Raw genomic sequence first — 16,811 nt, forward strand, 5'->3', positions numbered from 1 at the left:
TGTACCTGTGATGGGGGCTGATGGTCGCCTGTGGCTGAGAGGCGCAGTTGATCAGCGGGAACTTAATCTTTGTTTGAGTAGCGTCGAAAGTTTCAAGATTCGGTGTCGTTGTTGATCGGCAGTTTACAATACTCCGTACTGGTTGGAGAGTTCGGTGAGGTTTGCTTTCTATACAGCAGTGGAGGTCGGAGCCAAGAAAAAATTCCTGGTGCGTGGGGCTGCCCGTCACCGCATTGTATACAACAGAACGTCGGAGTACACTACAGAGGTACCCTGACTGCCATTGAGGGAATCCTGAATGTTTTCTTTAGTTTTTTTATTTGTGAATTTCTCATAACCTATGTTGGAAGCCTTTCTGCGCTTGGCATTTTGTATCGGACGTCTCTTTTCCGACGAAGAGGCTCCTCCATAGTTGCGATGCCTAACATTAATTGCATGTAGGAACCCAAGAAAATTCCATGCACATACCCAAATAGGACAGCGGAGTAAGATATATTAAAAAGACGAATAGCCAGGTCATCGGATCGACAGAGCAAAGCAAAGCACGATAGGTCATCAGCCAAAACCTTACGCAGTAAGCGAAGTGGGGACTCGGTGATTCGCAATTCTCCGCCCTGCAAGGAGCTCAGTCGAGAGCGTGGTCGGCGGGAAGAGTAAATGAAACTGAATTTAGACGAACCCAGATGATGGGTTTACCGAGACGATCCACCATGCCAAGGTTGATCTGGACACCCCAAATCATCACGAATCGTGGACGATGCCGCTTCAGTGCATTGTTGTGGGGATATCTTCCCAGCCACGACAGAATTCCTCGCCTTTCACCCGGGTCTATTACGGGGTCATGGCGAGACGCCAACCCTCTGGGGAGGACTGAGGACATAAATCTACGCTAAAAGGAGCCCTGGTCGAGTGTGAAGCAGATCGGATGGGGAAGGATGACAGGGGGGTCGATGGAAAGTTGATAGGTGAGATGATAGCCGGCCGCAGTGATTAGCGCGATGGGGCTTGGGTTGGGTCGGCGGGGAGATTGAGTCAGGACGGTACCGACCAGGTGGATGAAGGGCAGAAGCCCGGGGCGAACCAGGATGGCTAATCCACGAGTTCCGGGGGAGCACATTGGGCGATTCGCAGCGTCGCATCCGCGGACCCAGGGCTTTGGGTAGGCGGCGAGGGGCGAATGGTGCAGGGACAGCAGCGACAGCAGGAAAGCCAAAGGTTGAGCCCGGGATTGAATGCATGAAATGATTCGGGAGAGCACAGATAGACTCCGGACTATACCACGTCGACCTTAGGTCCATCTGCAGGCCCCGGACATCACCGTCTGGAAGCCCGAGACTGGTCCGTTTGTGTCCGAGTTCACAGAGGGGGTACCATTCGACGGACTCTCTGGATAACGAGACGCTTCACAGGTCATAAAAATCCAGGGCTTCGGGGGAAGATTGACATCGAGGCCCAGGCGGGAGGACGGACCGTCCTCGAGTGGAGACGGGGGCGTTTGGGCGATCGCCCGAGTTCAAGAGGGGAAGGAGTCTCGAGTCCCAAGACTTGAAGGAGCCACCCGAGAAAAGCATTCACCGACTGCTCGGAAGCTATGTGCACTGACCAGGGGAATCCATTCCATGCACGGTCGAACCCGAGGGTTTGGGGAAAAGTAAGATTACCCAGAGCTTACTTCGTTGAGTTGTGCAGGCGGATCATGGGTGTGTGACAATGATACCCACCCAGCTTTGTATTTCTGCTATGTGCTTGACTCCAAGGAAACTTGGCCCCTGTACTTCTGCTCTCTCCAGCTTCCCCGTCCTCAGAATTTTATTCTTACTTTTCTCCCTACTCTCTACTTCCTATATTGACACTCGCTTCACCTGCCCCCACCCGCCACCAGCCCAGCGGCTACAACCTTAAAGCCCGCTCTTCCCTGGTTCTGGGCTTCCCTGGTCCTGGGCTTCCCTCTTCCGTTCCTCGTTCCTTTGGATGCCCACTGATCATTGACTGGTGACGACCTGTTTGCTCTTCGGCTCGGCTCGTCGGAGTATTTATTTCGGTTGACACCCTTGCGTGCTATTTGGCTCCTGCATAGCGTGCGATTTAATTCATCGGCGGTGGCTGGTTCAGTCGATACCCTCTTTCATGTTCGACCATTGATTGAAGACCCTCCGTCATCGCTCTCAACGGCTTGCGAAGAGTCGCGAGCCCAGCGGCTTGAAGCCTCCACCATAGCGCGCCCGACACGATAACAACAAATGCCCTCGGACGAAAACGAAAACAGGCTCCGCCGACCGTTGCCCCCAATGGCCTCCCCTCCGCCCTCGAAGAGATACAAGTCTGAGTCGACCCCCGCCAGCGATGCTGGACGCTCGAGGTACTACAGTCACTCCCAGTCCGTGCCCATGAGCGAGCGGGCTCGCTCAAGACAGACATCTACGGCGATGGATATCTATGTCATCACAGATCGAGATCCCGCGGAGAGGGACCGCAGGGGTCCAATGGGTCGCTTCACCAGCAATGGCTCGGTCGCGTCTCATTCCTCGCAGATCTCCCACGCTTCTCGCTCCTCACCGCCGGTAATCATCTCCAATCGCAAGTACGTTTCCCCGGCTTTGCCAACGAGGTTTCCACGACAGAATGGGTGCCACAGCTACCTACCCCCGAGAGCCGTATAACTGACTTCACGCAATCGCAGAATACCTGAAAAGTATCCGGCATATTCCGAGAACGGACGAATGTATCATGGCTATCGCAAGGGTATCTACATGCTCCCGTGCGACGAGGAGGAACAGGACCGTCTCGACATCTTCCACAAGCTCTTTACGGTCGCCCGAGTATCCGACGGCTTGATCTACGCTCCGCACCCAAACAACTCCCGCATTATGGATCTTGGATGTGGTACAGGAATCTGGTGTATCGAAGTGGCCAACAAGTACCCCGATTCCTTCGTGGTCGGTGTTGACCTGGCACCTATTCAGCCGCAAAACCGCCCGAAGAACTGCGACTTTTACGCGCCTTTCGATTTTGAAAGTCCTTGGGCCATGGGCGAGGACTCCTGGGATCTGATCCATATGCAGATGGGTAGTGGTAGCGTCATGAGCTGGCCCAGTCTTTACAAGCGTGTCTTCCAGCATCTCCGCCCCGGCGCCTGGTTTGAGCAGGTCGAGATCGACTTTGAACCACGCTGCGATGACCGCTCCCTGGGTGGACTCGCCCTTCGCCACTGGTACTCAGCGTTGAAGCGCGCAACGGAGGATAGACAGCGGCCCTTGGCTCACAGCTCACGCGAGACGATCCGCAATTTGCAGGAAGCCGGTTTCACGGAGATTGACCACCAGATGGTGGGGTTGCCTATGAACCCGTGGCACAACGATGAGCATGAGAAGAAGGTCGCTCGTTGGTACAACCTCGCTGTGTCGGAGAGCGTCGAGGCACTTAGCCTTGCTCCTTTCAGCCGTGTCTATGCCTGGCCCATCGAAAAAATCCAGCTACTCGCGCAGGATGTCAAGGCTGAGGCCTTCAATAAGGATATCCACTGTTATAATATCCTGCACATTTACCAGGCGCGCAAGCCACCTGCCGATTAGTCTCGTGACAGATGTCCACAGGACACAGATTACTTGGTTATTGTACACGGCCCGACTTGACGTTTAGTTCGCGGCTGCTTTTCATTCTGGTGTTGCGAGTGAGATAGGATTCGACGATGCCGGTCATCGCTACAACAGCATTCAAGGCTCTGGGTCATCCGGCAACTTCCAACTAACCGACTCTTGGAATGCTGTTCTTCCTGCTTCTCCTGCTCCTGAAATCCATATGGACGGGGTCTTCCCTCGAACCAGCGCATCGACGCACGACTGATTGCTCTTGCTCTCGAGAGCCAGCCTCCCAAGAAGTGACGATACGACTGCCCCATCGCAAACCATGCAACCTGAAAGACCTTCTTCTATTAGACCGCGGTCCTGATCCGGCATCCATGGACCGGCTCGGGAGACGAACCGACATCCAAAGAATAGATCACTCGATCTCTTCCTGGAACAGGGACATGCCTTTCTGTTCTATTTCTGCGTTCTGCTTTAGCATTTTATGTGGCGTTTATACCGAGTTTGGTTCGTTTCGGCTTGTGATATACCCAGGTGTTGCGCCTTAGCTTCTGTGGTCGGTTTGCTTGCCAGGCAACTCTTCTATATTTACTTCTTCTACTCTTCAAGATACCATATCCTTGCTTTATCTCTCTCTACCACGATTTTGTAGCTCCGTAGTGTCCCATAGTATCCACTGGTTGGCCTTGAGCGGATATTACTTTGGGTAGCCAATTTGCTAATCAAGTTACGGAGGATGTCATAAGAGATTTCTTTAATACTCGAAATATTTTTCTACTTGACAGGTGGGCAGGGCAGTTCATCACTATACCATGTCCACCAAAAACCAAACAAAGCCTGGATCCCAACGCCCAATACCACCCGTGCCTTACAAACGCCGTCTCCGATGCAAATGGATTTTCGTGCGGTCGTCAGACCGGGTAAGAACAAAACATAAACGTCAGATTCACCGCCGACGGTTTCGTCCCGTGCCAGCCCGGCTGTCTTTATCAGCGTCAGCAGTTCCACCAGGAGTGCGACGCCGCATGGTGCCCGGGCCAACGGCAATGATATCTTCCCCACTCTCACTGTCGGAGATATCCAAGAGGACGGGCACACCGAATGCACCGGCCGTCTCTGCGTCGAGGTTATCCTTGACCGGGTCGAGGGTTACTGCGTCGGGCTCCTCGTCTTCCAGATCGAGGCGGCGCTGGTGCACCTGTTCGGCTGGGTGGACATCAAACTCATCTTCGCGCTCGACATACTCCACGTTTTCTTCGACTTCGCCGAAGTCAGGGGCCAAGGCTGACCATTTCTGGGGGCTGACGGTTGACCATGTGTAGATACAGCCGGACTCCAGGCCACAGGCGACTACCATTGGTCGTAAAGGGTGCCATTCGACGACGCCGAGCTCCTCGCGGGGCCCTTCGAGGATCTTGACTAGAGATCCGTGGCTGCGCTCCCAGACGTAGATATCTGGGTTCATGAATGTTGTGGCGGTGACGAATTCACCGGTTGATGAGAATGTAACGTGATTCCAACTTAGGCGATTCACCACGTCTTGGAATTTATGTTCCACTTGGAGCTTGATGCTCGATGGCTCGAGGCCGATGCCAAGTTGGGACAGATCTGGCATTAGTACTGTGCGGATCACACGGTCCGAGCTGTTGACAAGCAGGTCTCGTCCGTTGCTGGCGAGACGTAGCAAAATCACGACACCATTGCAAAGCCGCATGGAGTGGATCGTCTTGCACGTCTCTGTCTCAATGATATTGATCCACCCTTTTGAAGTTCCTCCGATGATGTGGTTTCCAAACGCCGTGAAAACAGTGACACAGGTCGAGTGCTTCGCATCCTGCGCTGCTTGCTTTGCTGCAACTGCGGGATCGAATTCTTCACCATTTGTGGGTTGAGGACGGAGGGGTGCTGAGGGGAGAATGCGCTTGATAGGTTTTCGGGAAGAGACATCGACAAGGATAGGCTGGTCTTCGAAGAGAGAGGCCACAAAGAGGAGACTAGATAGAGAAGGGTTAGTCTCTGCGGTATCACGATTGTATGGAAGAGAGAGACTGTACTGGTTAAAAGGGTGTAGCTCGGCGATGTAGACTGGTGCCTCGAATCTGACCGTGCGAATACGCGAGCCATCCTTCAAGTCCCACAAGATGCACTTCCAGTCCTGGGATGAGGTGAGGAGATACCGCCCATCTCTAGACCAGCTGTTAAAAAGTATCAGCACCTCTGTTCACATTGGTGGCCTGCCGGGCACAAGTCCAAGACATACCTCAGAGACTGGATTTGGCGGGTATGACCCTGCAGTTTGCGCGCCACACCGTTCGTCTCAATGTCAAAGATCACAACAGTACCATCCACCTGCAGCACATTGTTAGCTCCTGCTTCAATCGTCCCATGTTATCCAACTGCAGTTGCGGAGCACGAACCCGTCCCGATGCTAAATAGTCGCCGGTGTGATTGAAGCGTAGACATGTCGCATGGCCACTTCCTGGTCTCTGTTAGCACTTTAGATCCGGAGTGATAATGTTTTACACATACTCAGCTTCTCCGTTAATGTGTCCGGGTAGTCCTGGGCCAGGACGAACGGGTCAATGAGGGACAGATTCATTGCGGCGAAACGCAGGGTTGCCGATGTCAATGATCACAATTCCCAGCCTGGGAGCACGGCCAGGGTGTCGGGACCAAGCATCCAGCGCAAACTGGTCTCTGGGCAGGTAGAAAGAGCTCGACCGGACCATCAACCACTTGTTGCAATTGACTGATTGCATAGCGCATCGCGTGCGCGAATCACGGACGGAGAGAAATCCAAGGCGGTCAGTTAAGGCACTAAACCAGTCCCCGCTGATGCCTGATTTCCGCCTGGACACGGCGGCGACAACCGGACATGTCCGTTCTGCCAGAATTGACCGCCTTCCCGAGAGGTGCCCTTTAGACAGGTCTGGCGCGCTAAGTGAGCGCTGGGAAAACTCGAGCCCCATCAACGGGTGAGGCAACCTTCACCATCTCCCTTTCAACCTCCCCGACACGCTCCCTCCATCCCCTCCCCATCCAAGAATATCGCGTCCCGCATCGCGATATTTCTTCAGGAGATTTCCTTCACGCGAAAATCACCTGCGCACCTCTTTTCTCTCCCTTTTCCGTGGCTTCGTGACGTTCCGGGACCCCAGGTCGCCGGCGCCCTCGTGGCAAGGGCTGCCCAAGGCCTCAGCCGGCCAGCTGCTTCCACACCACCTTCGTTTCATCGTCGCTTCGTTCGAATTAGACTTTGAGTCGTCGAGTCCGCCAGTCTCTTCAGTTTTTGCGCTTTAACGACCTCACTTCTTTCGTTATTGCCAGGTCCGCGCTGGTTCTTCCCGACCCGTCGAATCCGAATCCCGACGTGCTTTCGCAACAACCACCACCACGATGTCGAACGTTTTCTTTCCTTTCTCCAAGGCGCCTTTGCGCACCATCAAGGAGATTCAGTTTGGTCTTTTCTCTCCCGAGGAAATAAAACGCATGAGTGTGGTCCATGTGGAATATCCTGAGACTATGGTACGCGCCTACTGCTCTCTCACTCTCCTCAAATCTCAAAATTTGCGATGCGCCTGACTTCTAACCGTGCTACGCTACAGGACGAACAACGCCAGCGCCCTCGGACAAAGGGTATCAATGACCCACGCCTGGGCACCATCGACCGCCAATACAACTGTGAGACTTGCGAAGAGGGACCCAAGGAGTGCCCTGGTCACTTCGGCCACATCGAACTTGCTTCCCCGGTGTTTCACATTGGTATGTGGACAAAGTCTTCGATTTTTACAGGAGAACATTGGTGCTGACTTCTTTTTTTGGTAGGTTTCTTAACAAAGATTAAGAAGCTTCTGGAGACAGTCTGCCACAATTGTGGAAAGATCAAGGCCAACACGGTTAGTCATCCCTTCTGGGATGGCAAATCTAACGTGGCATGTTTTTTGCTGACTCTGATACCAGTCTGATTCTAAGTTCTTGGAAGCCCTTCGTATGCGAGACCCGAAACGCCGCTTTGACCATATTTGGAGACTTTCCAAGGACGTGTTGATCTGTGAGGCCGACCCATCCCCGGACGATGATGAATTTGCGAAGGAATCCCAGAAAGGCCACTTCCACGGTGGCTGCGGTAACGCTCAGCCCACTGTTCGGAAGGAAGGCATCACTCTTGTGGGCACATGGAAACCTAGCAAGGCCATGATGGAAGACGAGATGGCACAGCCTGAGAAGAAGGTCATCACTCCCGCCATGGCTCTCAACATTTTCCGAAATATCTCCCACGAAGACGTTCGCATCATGGGCCTGAGCAACGACTACGCCCGCCCCGAATGGATGCTCCTTACCGTTCTTCCTGTCCCGCCTCCCACCGTTCGCCCCAGTGTTATGATGGGAGCTACGAGCGGCTCTCGTGGTGAGGATGATTTGACCTACAAGCTGGCAGAAATTGTGCGTGCGAACCAGAATGTTCAGCGCTGCGAACAGGAGGGTGCCCCGGAGCACGTCATTCGTGAGTTTGAGTCCTTGCTGCAGTACCACATCGCCACATACATGGACAACGACATCGCCGGTCAACCGAAGGCTATGCAGAAAGGAAACAGACCCGTGAAGGCTCTCCGAAGCCGTCTCAAGGGTAAGGAAGGTCGTCTGCGACAAAATTTGATGGGAAAGCGTGTCGATTTCTCGGCTCGTACCGTCATTACTGGTGATCCTAACCTGTCACTGGAGGAGGTCGGAGTGCCCTACTCGACCGCGAAGATTTTGACTTACCCGGAGGTGGTGACTCCGTACAATATTGAAAAGCTGCAGTACTTGGTGTCCAATGGGCCCAACGTTCACCCCGGTGCCCGCTACATCGTGCGTGACAACGGCGAGCGAATTGATCTTCGCCATGCCAAGCGTGCTGGTGCTCAGCAACTGCTCTACGGCTGGAAGGTCGAGCGCCACATCGACAACGGCGATGTCATTCTGTTCAACCGTCAGCCTTCGCTTCACAAGGAATCTATGATGGGTCACCGCGTTCGTGTTATGCCCTTCTCGACTTTCCGTATGAATCTTTCGGTCACATCGCCCTATAACGCCGATTTCGATGGTGACGAAATGAACTTGCACGTCCCGCAGAGTGAGGAGGCTCGCGCAGAACTTTCGGAACTTGCTCTTGTTCCGAAGAACATTGTATCCCCCCAGCGCAACGGTCCTCTTATGGGTATTGTCCAGGATACTCTTTGCGGTATCTACAAGATTTGCCGTCGTGACGTCTTCCTCACCAAGGATCAGGTCATGAACATCATGCTGTGGGTGCCAGATTGGGATGGTGCCATTCCTCCTCCCGCCATCCTGAAGCCTCGTCCGCGCTGGACTGGAAAGCAGATGATCAGTATGGCTTTCCCCACTGGTCTCAACCTTCTGCGTATCGACAAGGACAGCTCGCCACTCTCCGAGAAATTTAGCCCTCTCAATGACGGTGGCTTGCTGATCCACGGCGGCCAGCTCTTGTACGGCATGCTCTCGAAGAAGACCGTCGGTGCCAGCGGTGGTGGTGTCATCCACACCATTTTCAATGAGTATGGACCGGACACCGCTGTGAACTTCTTCAACGGTGCCCAGAGAATCGTGAACTACTGGCTTCTGCACAACGGCTTCAGTATCGGTATCGGTGATACGATTCCCGATCGAAACACCATTGACAAGATTGAGGAGGCAGTCCGCGAGCGCAAGAGGGAGGTCGAACAGATCACCGCTAGCGCCACTGACAACACTCTGGAAGCTTTGCCTGGTATGAACGTTCGTGAAACCTTTGAGAGTAAAGTTTCCCGTGCTCTTAACAACGCTCGTGACGAGGCTGGTGCCGCCACCGAAAAGAGTCTGAAGGATTTGAACAATGCCATCCAGATGGCGCGCTCTGGTTCGAAGGGTTCCACCATCAACATTTCTCAGATGACTGCAGTTGTGGGACAACAGTCCGTGGAAGGAAAGCGCATTCCTTTTGGTTTCAAGTACCGCACTTTGCCGCACTTCACCAAGGACGATTACTCTCCCGAATCCCGTGGTTTCGTCGAGAACTCGTACCTTCGTGGTCTGACTCCTACTGAGTTCTTCTTCCACGCTATGGCTGGTCGTGAGGGTCTGATTGATACTGCTGTCAAGACTGCCGAGACTGGTTACATTCAGCGTAAGCTGGTCAAGGCTCTGGAAGAGGTCATGGTCAAGTATGATGGTACTGTCCGCAACTCTCTGGGTGATATTATCCAGTTCATCTACGGAGAGGATGGTCTTGACGGTGCGCATATTGAAAACCAGCGAGTTGATATCATCCGATGCTCGGATGAGAAGCTTAGGGAACGCTTCCGGGTCGATGTCATGGACCCAGAGCGCACTCTTGGCCCAGAAGTATTGGAGCAAGCCAACGAGATTGCAGGCGATGTGGAAGTGCAGAGATACTTCGATGAGGAGTGGGAGGCGATTCTCAAGGACCGCGCTTTCCTGCGCACTGTTGCTAAGGAGGACGAGGAGATGATGCAGCTGCCCATCAATGTGCAGCGTATTCTGGAGATGGCTCGTACCACCTTCAGAATCCGCGAGGGCACTATCAGCGACCTCCACCCTGCCGAGGTCATTCCTCAAGTCCAAGATCTTCTTGACCGCCTGGTGGTTGTTCGTGGCGATGACCCGATCTCGCGCGAGGCCCAAGAGAACGCGACCCTGCTGTTCAAGGCTCAGCTTCGTAGCCGTCTCGCCTTCCGCCGTCTTGTCACAGACTACTCGCTCAACAAACTCGCATTCCAGCACGTTCTGGGTGCAATTGAGAGTCGATTCGCTCGCGCCGCGGCCAATCCTGGTGAGATGGTCGGAGTTCTTGCCGCGCAGTCTATCGGTGAGCCGGCTACTCAGATGACTCTGAACACTTTCCACTTTGCTGGTGTTTCGTCCAAGAACGTCACTCTTGGTGTGCCTCGTCTGAAGGAAATTCTCAACGTTGCTACCAACATCAAGACTCCGTCTATGACCGTCTACCAGGAAAGTCACAAGACAGGTGATAAGGAGGGTGCCAAGCAGCTGCGCAGTGTGGTCGAGCATACCAGCTTGCGCTCCGTGACTGAGGCAACTGAGATCTATTACGATCCTGACATTCAGTCTACCGTCATTGAAAACGATCGGGACATGGTCGAGTCCTACTTCATCATTCCCGAAGATGCCGGCGAAGACATTGCTCACCAGTCCAAGTGGCTGCTCCGTATCATCCTCAGCCGACCTCAGCTGCTGGATAAGGGACTTACTGTGCAGGACGTTGCCTCGAAGATTAAGCAGGCCTACCCTCGTGACATTGCTGTCATTTTCAGTGATAACAACGCCGACGAGCAGGTCATCCGTATTCGTCAGATCCAGGACCACAAGGATGACGAGGACGATGATGATGTCGAGTACGACGTGACACTGAAGAAGCTGGAGCAGCACCTTCTCGATACCCTGACTCTCCGTGGTGTTCCTGGTGTTGAGCGTGCTTTCATCAACGAGAAGAGCAAGGTGCGCGTCCTTGAGGATGGCACCCTCTTCACCAGCAAGTCGGACCCCCTCTGCAAGGAATGGGTCCTTGAAACCAGTGGCTCCTCGCTCGCGCCAGTTCTTGCGATCCCTGGTGTTGATGCTACTCGCACCTACTCTAACCAGTTCATCGAGATTTTCGAGGTCTTCGGTATTGAGGCTGCTCGTACTGCTGTGCTCCGTGAGTTGACTCAGGTGTTGGCCTTTGACGGTTCCTATGTCAACCATCGTCACTTGGCTCTTCTTGTCGATGTCATGACCGTCCGCGGCTACTTGACCCCCGTCACCCGTCATGGTATCAATCGTGCCGACAACGGTGCGCTCATGCGCTGCTCGTTCGAAGAGACCGTGGAAATTCTGCTTGAAGCAGCCGCTTTCGGAGAGCTGGACGACTGCCGTGGTGTATCAGAGAACCTGATCCTGGGACAGATGGCCCCCGCTGGAACGGGAGAGTTTGACGTCTATCTGGATCAGAGCTTGCTCAACACTGTTGTCTCCAATAATGCTCGCTACATTCCAGACAATAAGGGTGTTGCTCCAACCGGTGCTTCCACCGAGTACGATACTGGTTCACCGATGGCCAGCTCGCCGTACCTGGTGGAGGGCGATCCGGATGCAAGCTTCTCTCCCATCCGCCAGCCCGGCGCAGAGACCCCTGGAGGCTTCAGCAAGTACCAGCCAAATGCGGATGGCTATGGTGGATTCAGCCCGGGGGCGCGCAGCCCCGGTGGTTACTCCCCAACCAGCCCCTTCAATACCAGCCCGACGTCTCCTGGGTACTCGCCATCCTCGAGTTATTCGCCCACGTCTCCTGGTATGGGTAACTTCGTGACTTCTCCAGGCTTTTCGCCTTCGAGCCCGACCTTCAACCCGACGTCTCCGGCATACTCGCCCACGTCGCCTGCTTATGGAGCGTCGCCCACGTCTCCATCCTACTCTCCCACTTCGCCAGGGTTCTCGCCCACTTCGCCAAATTATAGCCCGACGTCCCCAAGCTTCAGCCCCGCTTCCCCGGCTTTCAGCCCGACGTCGCCCAGCTACAGTCCCACGAGCCCAGCTCTTGGTGGCGGCCGGCACTTGTCTCCTACGTCGCCTACTTCACCCAAGTACACTCCTACTTCGCCTGGGTGGTCTCCTACTAGTCCCCAGTCTTACTCCCCGACCTCACCCAACTTCTCTGGCTCCCCGACGTCGCCTGGCTACAGCCCGACTTCTCCGGCTTATAGCCCTACGTGAGTTCTTCCATCAAGTATCCTTCCCGGGTTGCTGTGACTGACAACAAAACAGGTCTCCTCGCCAGTGAAGCTCGGTCATGTATCATCACCAAAAAAAACCCGATAAAGCAAAAGATTTTCATACTTGACATGGGCAACATATCTTTTTTTTTTTTATGATCTGGGGAGCCATTCTCCATTCAACTGTATCTGTTTCTTAGCAATGTTCGCGGGCCCGTTTCTGCTCAAGTTGCCCCCAGTTCCAATTTCCACTCCATTTTCGAGATTGTGAACGACTTGTTTTTTTCCCCTCCGGCTTGCGACACGGATGAATCCTCGAGGAACGTTGAGGCGTTGCGGTGTCCTCTGAAACCTCGGACTTGATCCTTGAGGTATTGCCTAGGGCTAAGCGGCGCTTTCAACTTGCTTAGGGAATTTGCCATGTTTGCTTTGCTTTTTCTTTTCCCTTGCATGAAGAGCGCACTGGGGGTTTTGTATTTTGTCTGCTTTTCTCCCGTTCTGTACACAGAATATCCCAGGGAGTTGAATCAAAAGAATTTTAATGACATTCTAAGTTCTTGGTCACTGTACATGGTATATAGAAAGCTCTGTAGTTCATATCTTACGAAAAGAAATCTGGCGTATGAAAGAGCTGTCCTTGCGGAGCGGTGATTCGCCGTCGGCAAAACGAAGCCCCGTCAAGCCAAGTGGCCCGTTGGAACTACATCACCGATGCTCGCATTACTCTCTCTTCCTTGATTCTCGTTCAACAAGGAGTCGCAATGCGACTCTTATTATCGACCAATCCTCTATCGAAAGCATCATGAGGACTACGTTCTCTTGCTTCTTACCGGCCCTGCGTAAGACCCCCCGGGGAGTCCGGGGTTGTCCAAAGATGCTGACACCTTCACAGTGCTATTCCAGACATGCGCAGCCGGGCCGAGTCAACAACCCCTCGAAGATGACCCTACCTTGAATGCCGCTACTGGAAATGCCGATTACCGAGAGTTCCTGTTTGCTCCAGGGCAACCAGAGCCCCAGCCCGTCAGCCGTGAGTATACCCGTCCGAGTCGCATTAGGGGCTCAGGCAATGTATGATACTGATGAAGCTCTGGTTTGAATATAGAACGAGTTCAAGATATCTGGGATACCCTTCGAGCCGTGCAACCCGTCGCCTTCCACGTCAATAAGCCTTCAGGGCTGCTCGGATACACCTTACACTACGGCCGCGAAGCGTTTCGGATACTGTTCCTGAATGGACCCGCCTCAGATAAAACCGGTCGCAAGACAAACCCGACTGTTGCTCGGGCCGTGGAGGAGTTGAAGGCAGCGGCAGATGAAGACCAGGATACAGACGCGATGTTCCTCCTCGCGGAGATGAATTTCTACGGCAATTTCACCCACCCACGCAACTTTACCGAAGCTTTCCTGTGGTACAATGACCTAGCATGGTTGACAGGCAACAGCACAGCACAGTCCATGGTTGGGTTTATGTATGCGACAGGCATTGGAGAAGCGGTCGAACGTGACCAGGCGAAGGCGTTGATGTACCACGAATTCGCGGCCGAGGGAGGCAACACCCGTTCGGAGATGACGCTGGCATATCGCTATCACACGGGCATTGGAACACCAAAGACGTGTGATCACGCGCTCTTTTACTATAAGAAGGTGGCTGATAAGGTGATTGACTTCTATCGATCTGGTCCACCAGGCGGCCACGCAATGATCCGAGACTCTTATCGCTGGGCCGATGAGGAGGGTGGTGTCTACGGAGAAGGGGCTAGTGTATCAAGTTCCGGGATGAATGCGCGGGACCCTTCTCACGTCACCGAGGCCAGCGTCGAGGACGTCCTGGAGTTCCTGGACCTCATGTCTCGCAAGGGCGAGCTGAGGCATACCTATACTCTGGCAAAGATGCACTACGAGGGAGCTCGTGGTCTGCCTCGCAACTTCCATCGGGCTATGAAGTACTTCAAGGTCGTGATCAGGAAATATTGGAACGAGGATGGTTCAATCAAACAGAACCCCCCCGCAGGACTCGACAAGCTAGCCGCCAAAGCAGCAGGGCACGTTGGCCTGATGTATCTACGTGGAGAGGGAGTGGCCCAATCTTATGGAACTGCTCTGATTTGGTTCCGACGAGGCTTGGCCAACGGAGATGGGCTCTGCCAGCACCAGATGGGATTGATGTATCTCCACGGCTACGGAGTACCACAGGATGCGTATAAAGCGTCTTCTTACTTCAAGGCAGCAGCGGAGCAGGATATTCCGGCCGCGGAAACACGACTGGGTGCGCTCTTCCTGGACCAAGGAGATGTGGCCGCTGCAACTCGCTACTTCGAACTCGCCGCTCGCTGGGGCTGGATGGAGGCATACTATTACCTTGCGGAGATGACAAACTTCGGTGTGGGTCGTCAGCGCCACTGTGGTGTCGCCACGGCCTATTACAAGTTGGTCGCCGAGAAGGCCGAGATGGTTCACTCAGCCTTTGCAGAGGCAAATGCGGCTTACGAAGCCGGAGACAAGGAAAGTGCCCTTATCCCAGCTATGATGGCTGCAGAGCAGGGCTACGAAACTGCGCAGGCCAATGTGGCCTATCTCCTTGATGAACAGCGCTCCCTGTTCTCGTTGAACTCCATCTTGCCATGGGTTCAGAAGACTCGGTCTGCCTTGCTCCGTAACACGAGGCTGGCTCTGATCTACTGGACCAGATCTGCCAAACAAACTAACATTGACTCGCTGATCAAGATGGGCGACTACTACCTGGCTGGAACGGGGACAGTCTCTGATGCCGACAAGGCCTCGACTTGCTACCACAATGCTGCCGAAGCGCACCGTAGCGCACAAGCTTACTGGAACCTGGGCTGGATGCACGAGAATGGCATTGCCGTCCAGCAGGACTTCCATATGGCCAAACGGTACTATGATCTGGCTCTGGATACCAACAAAGAGGCGTACCTCCCTGTGAAGCTCAGTCTATTGAAATTGCGAGCTCGAGGATACTGGAATCGAATCACCAACGGAAACATCAATCCCATTCGTGATGATGAAGGTTAGTAAAACTCAGTTTCTAGTTCCTGAACTGTCTTCTAACACGACTTATAGATTCGCGACCCAAACTCACCCTCCGCGAATGGATTGCTACGTTTATCAGGAACGACGAGGCCGAGTACTGGGAGGAACTCTATGAGTCCCGAGAAGATGATGAGGATTTCATTGGACGAGGCCTCGACTCGGAGAACCACGACGACGGTTACTACGATGACTTGGATTTTGACATCGACGAGGGAATGCTCGAGGGTCTTCTCATTGTCGGCCTGGCGGCGACTCTTCTCGTATTGGTTTACATTCGCCAGCAACAGCAGCGGAACCGGCAAAACGAGAACGCTGCGAATGCCGGAAATGCGAATGGAAATGGAAACGCGAATGCGAATAATGCCAACAACCGCGGCTTCTTCCCGCAGCCTGGCGACCCTGAATTTGGGCAGTGGGTGGCAGGCGGTGTTGGCCACTGAGAGGGTTGTATTGTACGCGATTTTGATGTAGATAAATATTACTTCTTACCACACCTTTCCTATTTTCCTCATCCTGCGTACCTGACCTCGCAATGTCAGACAACGAGCATGAGCGTAAACGTCGTCGTCTCGGCGCAGCAGCCACGCTGTCGAAGCCATTCAAATCGCCATTGCGCGCAGGAGTCGCGTCGTCTATCCCGCCCTCACCTCCAGAGACAATCATGACTCCCAGACGTGCCCCCGAGCCAGCCCCAAAAACCCCTGCACCCAATGCCGACCAAGGGCTATTCATATCTTCTCCAAGCCTTCCCATCCCCCTACGTCTTGTCGCGCCAGCAAGATCACAATACTCAGACCCAGAACTGCTTGACCTACAGAAGCGGTATCGCACTCTGTCCTCGCAGCGTGCCATGAAAGCAAAGACACTCGAGGCGGCACAACAAGCTTTGCGAATCGAATCGTCAAGTAACGATGCTGACCTGGAGGCTTTGATCACCAAGTGGCGTCTGATAAGCCAGGAAGCTGCCGAGGAAGTTTTCGGCGGTGCCCGCGAGCGCGTGGCTCGCATGGGTGGAATGAAAGCCTGGAGAGAGCGCTCGAAACAAGATGCCACGCGATGGGAATCGGAGAATCAGGGTCAAGACCAGGACCGGGCCTACATGTATGATGAAGACATGGACCATCACCTTGACACTCCGAACCACCTGCTGGAAGAAAATAGCTCGGCGAAGCAAGACGAGGAGGCTCCGGAGGCGAGGACCCTCCCATTTGATATGTTACTACAGCTAATCCGGTTCCTACAGGAGTTTACTATGGAGTTCATGCTCAAGACGCTCAACATTGAGCACAAGACCATCGGGTTCGATGCAGTTATGGGGAAGTGGATTCGGAACTGATGCCGGCAATCAGAGTGGTCGAGCCGGGCCGGTGCAGGTATCGGAGATGAATATGATAACGCCCTG

The 16,811-nt window shown here is 53.9% G+C and overlaps 5 protein-coding genes across 5 annotated transcripts; 4 read left to right on the top strand and 1 right to left on the bottom strand.

Moving 5' to 3' along the window:
- Positions 1-2,288: 2,288 nt before the first annotated feature.
- N7498_005639 (class I SAM-dependent methyltransferase) lies at positions 2,289-3,572 on the top strand (the record flags this gene model as incomplete). Its single annotated transcript, XM_058452701.1, has 2 exons — positions 2,289-2,581; positions 2,681-3,572. The coding sequence occupies 2 exons, from the start codon at positions 2,289-2,291 to the stop codon at positions 3,570-3,572; spliced, it is 1,185 nt and encodes a 394-aa protein (XP_058309239.1).
- A 958-nt stretch (positions 3,573-4,530) lies between these two features.
- On the bottom strand, positions 4,531-6,183 carry N7498_005640 (Set1-mediated histone H3-K4 methylation subunit Swd1; the record flags this gene model as incomplete). Its single annotated transcript, XM_058452702.1, has 5 exons — positions 4,531-5,578; positions 5,639-5,779; positions 5,845-5,933; positions 6,002-6,063; positions 6,114-6,183. 5 exons carry the CDS (start codon positions 6,181-6,183, stop codon positions 4,531-4,533), a joined length of 1,410 nt encoding a protein of 469 aa, XP_058309240.1.
- Positions 6,184-6,597: 414 nt separating this feature from the next.
- Positions 6,598-12,490, top strand: N7498_005641 (DNA-directed RNA polymerase II subunit RPB1). The gene is made up of 5 exons (XM_058452703.1): positions 6,598-7,109; positions 7,190-7,346; positions 7,410-7,480; positions 7,545-12,352; positions 12,408-12,490. The coding sequence occupies exons 1-5, from the start codon at positions 6,981-6,983 to the stop codon at positions 12,421-12,423; spliced, it is 5,181 nt and encodes a 1,726-aa protein (XP_058309241.1). The 5' UTR covers positions 6,598-6,980; the 3' UTR covers positions 12,424-12,490.
- A 667-nt stretch (positions 12,491-13,157) lies between these two features.
- Positions 13,158-15,849, top strand: N7498_005642 (ubiquitin ligase complex subunit HRD3; the record flags this gene model as incomplete). Its single annotated transcript, XM_058452704.1, has 4 exons — positions 13,158-13,194; positions 13,248-13,385; positions 13,461-15,386; positions 15,440-15,849. 4 exons carry the CDS (start codon positions 13,158-13,160, stop codon positions 15,847-15,849), a joined length of 2,511 nt encoding a protein of 836 aa, XP_058309242.1.
- Positions 15,850-15,941: 92 nt separating this feature from the next.
- On the top strand, positions 15,942-16,745 carry N7498_005643 (putative DNA repair protein Dds20/Mei5; the record flags this gene model as incomplete). The annotated part of the gene is made up of 1 exon (XM_058452705.1): positions 15,942-16,745. The coding sequence occupies one exon, from the start codon at positions 15,942-15,944 to the stop codon at positions 16,743-16,745; it is 804 nt and encodes a 267-aa protein (XP_058309243.1).
- Positions 16,746-16,811: the final 66 nt, after the last annotated feature.

The sequence above is a fragment of the Penicillium cinerascens genome (assembly GCF_028974065.1).
Source record: "Penicillium cinerascens strain IBT 15544 chromosome Unknown contig_5_segment0_segment0, whole genome shotgun sequence".
Classification (NCBI taxonomy): domain Eukaryota; kingdom Fungi; phylum Ascomycota; class Eurotiomycetes; order Eurotiales; family Aspergillaceae; genus Penicillium; species Penicillium cinerascens.